The sequence below is a fragment of the Galeopterus variegatus genome, unplaced genomic scaffold, assembly GCF_000696425.1.
Source record: "Galeopterus variegatus unplaced genomic scaffold, G_variegatus-3.0.2 Scaffold3573, whole genome shotgun sequence".
Taxonomy (NCBI): Eukaryota; Metazoa; Chordata; class Mammalia; order Dermoptera; family Cynocephalidae; genus Galeopterus; species Galeopterus variegatus.
The window spans coordinates 160803-171349 of record NW_007729684.1 but is presented as its reverse complement, the minus strand read 5'-3'; the positions used below and the strand labels follow the sequence as shown (position 1 = coordinate 171349).

The window sequence follows — 10547 nt, the reverse complement described above, 5'->3', positions numbered from 1 at the left end:
GCCCCCCCCCCCCCCCCCCATCTAGAGCACTGTATTCTCCACCTCCCCTACATTTCTGGTCACTAACTGCAAAGGCCGGAGTGATCTGGTCTACAGGTACTCACATTTCCTTTTTGAGACTCGGGGTTCAGGGACATCTATTGTGGAGCCTGTCCTGTTCTACCCTAGCCTGGGGGAGACCTGGCTTAGACTTGGAGCCTAGGGGGTGTTCTGAAGTCCTTCTGTCTGGATCTGAGACAGAGAAAGAGAATGCCTGCTTCTCCAGGGTGAGACATTTTTCCTGGCTCTCCCTGTGGGTACAGGCTCTGCTTGCTGAGCCTGGTACTTAAGCCATTTTTGCCAACCTGGCCAATTCCCAACTATCACCAGAGTCAATAATCCTGAAGGCAGATAGAAATGACTTTTGCTTTACTTATTATTTGGTTGGGAAAAAAACAAGAACAAATATTCTTGTCCTATTGAGCATTATTCTTTCCATTAATGTTATTAATTCAGAGATGGTTCCAAAGCTCTTTGGGAGCTTTTACCCATGACCTGAGCATTATTTACTACAACCTGCCTGGATATTACAGCATATTATGCATATACCATAATTCACCATGGGCAGGTAATTGTAATTATGAAGAAGAAAAGTAACAATTATCCATAAATTGCACCAGTCACCTCAAGCTAAAATGGCAATATTTTATAATATTTCCTCCCTGTTGATTTCTCTCCATACGTGTATATATTTTTTAATAGTTCATATTATGTGATCTTGGGCCGTCTTTTCTTTTCTTCTTTGTTGGTTTCATCCATTCTTTTCTTTCTTTCTTTTTTTTTTTTTTTTTTTTTTTTTTTTTTTTTTTTTTTTGGTGGCTGGACTTTACAGGGATCTGAATCCTGATTTCATCCATTCCGATGGCTTTTATTACTATCTCTAAACAGACAACTGAGCATACATCTCTGCTTTGAGCATCAGATTTCTCTGTTCCTACATCCTAAATTTGCTCCTCTGCAACCACTTTTTTTTTTTTTTTTAAAAGATGACCGGGGTCAGCCCCATGGCTCACTCGGGAGGGTGCGGCACTGGTAGTGCTGAGGCCGCGGGTTCGGACCCTATATAGGGATGGCCGGTGCGCTCACTGGCTGAGCGTGGTGCAGACCACACCGTGCCAAGGGTTGCAATCCCCTTACCAGTCAACAACAACAAAAAAAGATGAACGGTAAGGGGATCTCAACCCTCGGCACGGTGTGGTCAGCACCACGCTCAGCCAGTAAGCTAACTGACCATCCCTATATAGGATCCGAACCCATGGCCTTGGTGTTATCGGCAACGCACTCTCCCGAGTGAGCCACAGGCGGGCCAGCCCTGCAACCACTTTGGTAAATAGCCATCACCATTTGTTCTATTAATACCAGATAGAGTCATCATAATAATTTTCCCTGTTTGCTCAATTCCTCCCCAGCCCTTCTTCATTTGTCTTAGTCCATTCAGGCTGCTATAATAAATTACCATAGACTGGGTAGCTTATAAAGAACAGAAATTTATTTCTCACAGTTCTGGAGACTGGTAAGTCCAAAATCAATGCACTGGCAGATTGAGACCAGTTTGCTGGTTCATAGACAGTACCTTCTCACTATGTCCTCACATGGTGGACGGAAGTGGGGCGGGACCTCTTTTATAAGCGTACTAATCCCATTCATAAAGGTTCTGCCCTCATGACCTAATCACCTCCCAAAGACCCCGCCTCCTAATACCATTGCCTTGGGGGTTAGGATTTCAACATATGAATTTGGGGGAATACTAACATTCAGACCATAGCACAACCTGATTCATTAGCAAATCCTGTCCATGCTGCCTTCTGTATACATCTAGCAATTGTTTCTTCCTCCCTACGTCCACTGCCACCAGCCTAACTCAAGCCATCATCCTCTCTCTCCTGTCTGCTGGCATAATCCTATTGTTATCCCTGCTTCCACAGTTGTCCCTCTACAATCTTTTTTTTTTTTTTTTTTAGAGATGACGAGTAAGGGGATCTCAACCCTTGGCTTGGTGTTGTCAGCATCACGCTCAACCAGTGAGCTAACCGGCCATCCCTGTATAGGATCCAAACCCGGGGCCTTGGTGTTCTCAGCAACACACTCTCCCGAGTGAGCCACGGGCCGGCCCTTTCTACAATCTTTTAATGGGCTCAAAGGTCTTGCCTACCTTGGTGCCCTCTTTTGATGCCCCTTTAATTTCTGTCACCCTGGCCCTCTTTCGGTCCCTTGATATATGCTGAGCTCTTTCCTTCCACTTCGTGCTTAGTGTTCTTTTCCTGAACGGCTTTACCCTCAGCTCTTCCCATAGAAGGTTTTTTCTCTCCCTTCGATTCTGATCTCCAAAGTCACCTCTTTAGATAGATCTTCCCTGATTCTTAATCAAATTTGGTCTCCCTAATATTGTCCATCAAAGCACCTAGTATACTTTCTCCCTGGCACTAATCACATCATTTTATTTGTTAATCGTATTTAATTTTTAAAAATTTTTTTGTAATTTTCCCCCCACAAGTAGCATGGGCAGATGAAATACAGATGCCCAGTTAAATTTGTATTTCTTTGTTTTCTATTGTTGCAAAATTAGCATAGTAGTATCTATCTTCAAGTTGCTTTGAGAAATAAAAGAGTTAATGGAAAAGTAAAAGTAAAGCTTTGCACCGTAACCCCGCCCCCGAAGACGCTCAATAAATTTCAGTTCTTTATTAAACGAAGCCTGTGCACCATCTTAGCGGAAAGCAAAAACGCGCGTTTGTAGAGAAGGGGAGGGGGTAGGGAAGACGGTTAGAAACGGGCGCCGGCCAGAACGCGAAGGGCCCGGGTAAGGGGAGGAGCGAAAAGTGAATGACACAGTAATCAGCCAATGGGGAGGCTGAAAATCCCTCCCCCTCCCTTCCCGTTTCAAATACTGAGCTCCGTTTCCATCCGGGTCCTTCAGCCTCGTTCCCGGGCACTATAAAGTTTGCTGTCTCCTTTGTTCGCCCTCGTTGCGCAGCAGTGGTGGCGGTTTATGTGTTTGGTCTTCGGATCCGTCCGCAGTCACTCGTGCTGAGCCGCTAGGAAGTGCCTGTCAGGGAGCTTGTAGGAGCTTGAGACGGTCGTCATCCCTCCGGTACGTGTATCCCTTCCTTAGTCCGTTTTTCGTACGCTCTTGCCACGTTAGAACTTGGGATTATTTCCCTGGAGATGGGGGTGGCGGACGCCATTTTAAGAACCCAAAGGTGCCGGCCTATTTAAATAAAGCTGAAGGGAGTCGATGGAAAACATATTAGGGGGTCCGTTTCGTTACATGCATTTCGAGAAAGTTTGGTTGTCGCCTGCGGGAGTGGTGAGGAGGTCGAGGCTTTGTAGGCTAGAGCGGGAATAGGAGCGACCGCGCCACCGCGGTACCTGCATTGGGATGGCGCTGGCGCTAACGGTGGGCTTGTGAACTTAATGCGGGTTTCTTGTTCATCGGCGGCCCTGGAGAGGAAGCCCTTTGAGTTTTCCCAGGCGGTGTTAATGGTAAAAGTTAGTGCTCTGACTGGCGTCGGTGGTTCTGGGCTTAATCCAAGTGTCGCCATTTTGTCTTTTCCACGAGGTTTTTAATAAGGAGTTTTAATTGGGTTCCGCCGCGGTCATGGAGTGTTGAGTGTCACACTGTGCGCTTCCACGTTCCGTTATTTAACATGAAACGATGTTGACACTATTTTGGGGGGCGGATAGCGAGCTTTTCGGCGGGGCCGGGGCTGGTGAAGAAGAGGCAGTATATCGTGGCTCATACTTAAGATTTCTGCTTAGACTTACTATGGAATCTTAATGAGGGAAAGAGGAGTCCTTGGAAGAGGGATTGGTGTTAAGGTCGTGCGTCTGGCCTGTGACCTTGAATGAGTCGGTAGTCTTTTAAGTCCCCATCCTTAGGAAGGGAGTCTGTGACAAGTAGTTGGATTTTAAAAGGCAACAAAAACCTAGGATTATGCTAAAATTTGCTTTCTCAAATGTTAAGTAGTTGTTGATTGATTAAAAACAGCCACAGGGGATTAAGAGTGGAGATGAAAGTTAAGTTGTTCCTTTTAACCAGTTTAATGTAAATTGCGCTGTTACTAAACTGCTTAAGTTGGTTTCCTGCTGTGGCTGAGCTTAGAAAAAGATAATCTGTTTCTTTAGTTATTGTGGTGGAGTAATGGTTTTAGTAAAACAAAATTGCACCACAGTAAAATGTCAGGAAAATTTGAGGAACTTTTTTCCGGGGAGGTAATACTATTCTTTCTGAGCAGATTTTCACCGGGGAAAAATGGTTGAAGCAGATCGCCCAGGAAAGCTCTTCATTGGTGGGCTTAATACAGAAACAAACGAGAAAGCCCTTGAAGCTGTATTTGGAAAATATGGACGAATAGTGGAAGGTGAGTTGTAGGAAAATACAGGATGGACTGCTATAATTAAAAGATAAGCTGTGATGAATTTGATTGCATTGATCGTCTGACATGATAATGTATTTTGTCCTCTAAGAAGTTCTGAGCTTTCTCTTTAGAGATTTACTTTTTTTTATTTCGTTTGAACTAGACTAACACTTTATTTTTGAAAACTACTTTTTTAGTACTCTTGATGAAAGACCGTGAAACGAACAAATCGAGAGGATTTGCTTTTGTCACTTTTGAAAGCCCAGCAGATGCTAAAGATGCAGCCAGAGACATGAATGGAAAGGTGAGCTTGGCTGTGGGCTGCATGATTCCGTGTTTTCTAGTGCATGAAATAGCATGTGTTGTTACCCAAGTCTGATTCAGGGCAGCTCTTGAATTTTACTGTTTTTGACTATGTACTTCTCCAGAAGGCTCTGATCATAGCCCTTTGTAGTCCTATTCCAAAGGGTGTTCTGTAATTCCAGAAACAAAGTTTGTAGCTGAAGTTATGGTTTATACTTATTTTAAGAGTTTCACAGTTTATAGTATATATTACACAATATATACTGTGTTTTATCTTGGGATCCGTAAACCATAACTTACTAACTTGGCTTTTTATCTTTGGTTATTAGTTTCCATAAGTTGATACCTGCCTGTCCCTGTTTTAAATATTATTGAACAGCAGTGCAGTGGATCAACCTTATGCTTTGATTCAGATCATCAGTATCGTTATTAGCAATTGAGTAAGCATTTTGAGTAAAGAAAAAAGTCCATTTACACAAACACTGAATTTGTAACATTTCTTTTTTTTTTTTTTTTTTTAAAGATGACCGGTAAGGGGATCTTAACCCTTGACTTGGTGTTGTCAGCACCACGACTGAACCGGCCATCCCTATATGGGATCCGAACCCATGGCCTTGGTGTTATCAGCACCGCACTCTACTGAGTGAGCCACGGGCCGGCCCCTGAATTTGTAACATTTCTAAGACTAATTGGTGAGCAAAACTTAACTATAACTGCATTTGAAGGACTTATTAGTGTTATAGTGCACAGTGGAATTACAGCTTCTTTTTAAATCTTGATATAATTTAACCTTTTATTTTAAGTCCTTAGATGGAAAAGCCATCAAGGTGGAACAAGCCACCAAACCATCATTTGAAAGTGGTAGACGTGGACCACCTCCCCCTCCAAGAAGCAGAGGCCCTCCGAGAGGTCTTAGAGGTGGAAGAGGAGGAAGTGGAGGAACCAGGGGACCTCCCTCACGTGGAGGGCACATGGGTAATGACTTGGGTGAACGAACCTTGGGCTTGGTTTGGTGTATGTTAGGAACTGTAAGCCCACACCAGTGCATGCTTTGGTTAAATACTTGTTTAGGCTCTAGCTTTTGAAATTGAGAACACCTGCTCATCTACCAAAGTGATTATGACTTAAAGGAAAATATAGAAGGCATCCTAACTTAAATTACGGTTTTAATGTAAGTGGTAGACAGTATACTGTTCCTTGTCCAAGAAGTTCATTCTATAGAAAAAACACTATTTTTGATAGGAATAGGTGTTGGGCATACGGAAATGAAACAATCTGTATTTTTCTTTGAAGTAATTTTAAGACGACCTTTCAATCTTTATTTTCCTCCTCTATGACTTTCTCACGCCCAGTCTTGTACAAATGAAAGCTAAAGCTAGACTGCCCAGCTGAATGATGGTTATATTATTGATCCAGCAAAGAAAACATAGCTTTCTTGATTCTTGTGTTAACTTATTTTTCTTTTCTATTCTAATGTAGATGATGGTGGATATTCAATGAATTTTAACATGAGTTCTTCCAGGGGACCACTCCCAGTAAAAAGAGGACCACCACCGCGAAGTGGGGGTCCTCCTCCTAAAAGATCTGCCCCATCAGGACCAGTTCGCAGCAGCAGTGGAATGGGAGGAAGAGGTAAGTGTTCCATGTATAACAATATGGTACTACCATAACCCAAGAAAGAATTGAGGTGAATCTTAAAAATGATACTTAAAATTTGGCTCATGGACACCAGGCAGTCTAGATAAATGCAGTTAATTAGCACTGAAAGTATTTTAGGTGTGAGTAGTAAATTCTAGGGAAGAAAATTTCCTCATTTAGTTAGCTGTTGTCATGTTTGTTTGAATCACTGCTTTTCATAGCCTGAATGTAATTTCACGTTTTAACTTTCTGGCTTTATTTTCTGAATGATTTTTTTTTTTTTTTTTCCTTAAGCCCCTGTGTCACGTGGAAGAGATAGTTATGGAGGCCCACCTCGAAGGGAACCCCTGCCCTCTCGTAGAGATGTTTATTTGTCTCCAAGAGATGATGGATATTCTACAAAAGACAGGTAACAGAAAAGTGCAGCTTTTTCATTAATGATTAAGATTGAAGGAGAGCTCTTCAAAAGTATGAACCACATTACTTTTGTTTCTGTAGCTATTCAAGCAGAGATTACCCAAGTTCTCGTGATACCAGAGATTATGCACCACCACCAAGAGATTATACTTACCGTGATTATGGTCATTCCAGTTCACGTGATGACTATCCATCAAGAGGCTATAGGTAAGTGACTGCTTTCATAGCTTGACTATAGAAAATTTGCTGTAAAAATTGATGCTCTGGGACTTAAAGGTTGCTCTTTAATTTAAATTCAGTGATAGAGATGGATATGGTCGTGATCGTGACTATTCAGATCATCCAAGTGGCGGTTCCTACAGAGATTCATATGAGAGTTATGGTAAGATACTGGTTAAGGGTCTTGAATATCACCAGCTTGAGTTTTCAGGTTCATGAGCCAGTTTATTAGGCTGCGTGGTGCTTGCTTTTAAAGGGATGATTGCTTGCTTTTAAAAGGGGTAACTTTATCAGCTGGGCTTTTCCTAGTTTTGTGAGGGGCTTTTGTTTTTTCTAAGTTTTTTTGAGGCTGTTTGCTTGCTTTGGAGGGGATTTTGCTTGCTTAAATTGGCAGCCTTATGTGTTTTCCCCCAACAGTGAAAATACAATTTAAAAATTTTATTAACAAGATCAAATGTTTACCATTGCAATATGAAGGAAAGTCAACAGTTCAAAATTGCAACTTATCACTGGAAAGTGGCTGAGTGTCTCCTATAAAATAACAAGCTGTCTGGAATATCCTCTTGAAATGTACACCGTCTTCAGTCTTTTCAAACAAACATTAAAATCAATCATTTCCGTATCTCAGCAGATGAGCAAATCCCTGTTATGGCCAGCAATGGCAGAGTTTAAAACCTCCCAGTTGAGAAAGTAAACTTTTAATACAAGAATTCTGTAAATTCAGATTTAAATGTTGTATATATACAATTTATAGTGTTGCCATATTACCTGACCATTGACCCTGCAGGTAACTCACGTAGTGCTCCACCTACACGAGGGCCCCCGCCATCTTATGGTGGAAGCAGTCGCTATGATGATTACAGCAGCTCACGTGACGGATATGGTGGAAGTCGAGACAGTTACTCAAGCAGCCGAAGTGATCTCTACTCAAGTGGTCGTGATCGGGTTGGCAGACAAGAAAGAGGGCTTCCCCCTTCTATGGAAAGGGGGTACCCTCCTCCACGTGATTCCTACAGCAGTTCAAGCCGCGGAGCACCAAGAGGTGGTGGCCGTGGAGGAAGCCGATCTGATAGAGGGGGAGGCAGAAGCAGATACTAGAAACAAACAAAACTTTGGACCAAAATCCCTGTTCAAAGAAACAAACAAACAGTGGAAACTATTCTGTCATAACTACCCAAGGACTACTAAAAGGAAAAATTGTGTTACCTTTTAAAAATTTCCTGTTAAGTTCCCCTTCAATAATTTTTATGTTCTTGTGAGGAAAAAAGATGTTTAATTTTATTTGATTTTATGACATTGCTTTCAACAAGCAAATGTTAAATGTGTAAGACTTGACTTGATGTACTAGTGTTGTAATTTTCCAACTTGAAAGTGTCCCTAAAGGCCACTTCCTATCTGATTTTTCCCAATAATGAGGCAAGCACTTCTAAGATCTTCCACAAACATCTAGCCATCTAAAATGGAGAGATGAAACATTCTGCCTATATACAAACAAGCTAGCTATTAGAGGGTGGTTGGGGTATGCTACTCTTAGGATTTCAGGGTGTCTTCAAACTGAAATCTCAATGTTCTCAGTATGAAAAACCTGAGATCAGATGCCTATGTAAGGAAAGTACTTTTCACCCAGTAAACCCAAAAAAGCAAATGGATAATGCTGGCCATATTTTGTCTCTCTGACATTTCCTTGGGAATCTGCAAGAACCTCCCCTTTCCCCTCCCCCAATAAGACCATTTAAGTGTGTGTTAAACAACTACAGAATACTAAATAAAAAGTTTGGCCAAAACCAACCATGAAGCTGCAAACGATGCTTGCTCTTACTGTTTCAAATTTTTGCAACTCTGTAGTGTCTCACTTTTAAAGGAACAGCTTGATTGCAAAGGAGAAAATAGATAAGCAATGAAGTTATCTCCAACTTCCTAAAGGCTTATGACTTCTAAAAAGTGAATCTATCAGCATTCCACATCAGATTTAAAGCATCAAATGCCTGTGAAACAGCAAAGATGGTAAGCAAAGCAAACTAGTTTTTCCGTCTAAGTCGAAATTGAACACTTAACCTTCCTCATAGTACAGTGAAACTTACTGTACCTCAAGGCAATGGAAATGCCTTCTAGATTAAAAAAAACTTTTGGAAAAGCAAATATTCAATAGCATATTAGAAGTCCTCCAAATTCAACACTTGGATTTTTTTAAAAGCATGTATGACACTTAAAGGCCTTAATAACAGCTGTTGTTTACCAATAGCAATCTGGGCTTGGGAGGGGGTATTTTTTTTTTTTTCTTTTTCATTTTTGACGAAGACCTTTAAACATGCTTCATATGTTTTAATTTTTTTTTTTTCAAATTAGTCTTTTAGTCAATATAGGAAATGGCTTAAGTTTGGGGTCCCCCACTCTACTCCTGTAAGCCATTGCAAACTTGACATTTAGTTGGATGCCTGACTTGTTTTTAGTTGTATGAAACTACACTGTATGGAGAAAATCTATTGCAAGTGGTCTTTAAAAAGCAAAACCTGAGGCAGCATGACCCAGGTCCAGCCATGAAGTTGAAAAAGATGCTCTTGAATATAGTAAACTTGAAGACCTCCAACTAAAAATCCTTATACTGCACTTATTCCTTCAAATAAGTTTTGTCCGTTCAACTTATGGATTTAACGTGGCAGTGCACCATTGGAACAGAATGAGAATCCATAAGCCATGCAACTTAACCATTTAAGCCATTCCAGTCCATCCCAAGCCAGTGAATCTTCCACCACTTAAGAGAAGTAGTAGAACACGAAATACATTAAGCTGCAAGTCTGAACTTGCCTTTTCTTTCTGGAAAAGAGAGCAGTTATAGGCAAATTTTGAAGGTTTTTGTTAAAAGAGATAACTAGTTTTTATCTATTTAATTTTTGCAGGTTGAGGATTATGGTCATTATGGTCATGGAGTGCTGATTTATTCACAGTAGATAAAGCTGGCAGCAAGAGAAATAAAATGCTAAGGTAAGTTTTGAAAGCAGTGGCCTGCGAATGTTTAAATACACATGGTCTGATGCTGTCAAAGGGGGTTAACACCAAACTCTTAGAGATGAGGATGAAATTAAGTGCTTTAGTATACAACACCTGGCACATCAGTTTTGAATGTAGAGTAAGGTTACGTAGGTACATTGCCATTAGTGTGGCTCAGTCATGCAATATTTATTCTTAGCTATTTTCAACCTATAAAGCTTGCTAATATCTCTTCATATGCAAGTGTTCTCTTGACAGGAGCTATAGCTATACAGTTAACGGTTGGGTATGTGAACAAACTTCACTTACAAAATTCAAGCTTGTTCCCATGCATTTTGTAAAAGGACATACTTTTGGTTACCAGTGCCTGCTTGTTTGCACAGCCACAATACAAATTGACTACATGGAGTTACTGATACAGCTGCCTCTGCAAGTTCCCAGTTTGAGTAACATAATAATGACATATAGTACGTAATTGTAGTATTACTAAGCTGATGCTTACAGTAATTGTGGTGGGTATTTATGGTGGTTTTTTAGAGTTTGCACTTTAAAGCAAAAACCTTTTATTGCCAGTTAAAGCAACAA

The 10547-nt window shown here is 41.0% G+C and overlaps 1 protein-coding gene across 1 annotated transcript; it reads left to right on the top strand.

Annotated features, from left to right (window-relative positions):
• Positions 1–2946: 2946 nt before the first annotated feature.
• RBMX (RNA binding motif protein, X-linked) lies at positions 2947–8777 on the top strand. Its single transcript, XM_008585447.1, has 9 exons — positions 2947–3130; positions 4275–4400; positions 4595–4701; positions 5504–5675; positions 6180–6332; positions 6633–6747; positions 6837–6962; positions 7055–7137; positions 7762–8777. Exons 2-9 carry the CDS (start codon positions 4292–4294, stop codon positions 8070–8072), a joined length of 1176 nt encoding a protein of 391 aa, XP_008583669.1. The 5' UTR covers positions 2947–3130; positions 4275–4291; the 3' UTR covers positions 8073–8777.
• Positions 8778–10547: the final 1770 nt, after the last annotated feature.

What these genes read in the sequence shown, in the direction of transcription:
- RBMX (XM_008585447.1), top strand. Translation starts at nt 4,292, where the DNA reads ATGGTTGAAGCAGATCGCCCAGGAAAGCTCTTCATTGGTGGGCTTAAT. An exon ending in CTCACGTGGAGGGCACATGG is followed by an intron (nt 5,676 to 6,179) that starts GTAATGACTTGG and finishes ATTCTAATGTAG; the next exon opens with ATGATGGTGGATATTCAATG. An exon ending in TATCCATCAAGAGGCTATAG is followed by an intron (nt 6,963 to 7,054) that starts GTAAGTGACTGC and finishes ATTTAAATTCAG; the next exon opens with TGATAGAGATGGATATGGTC.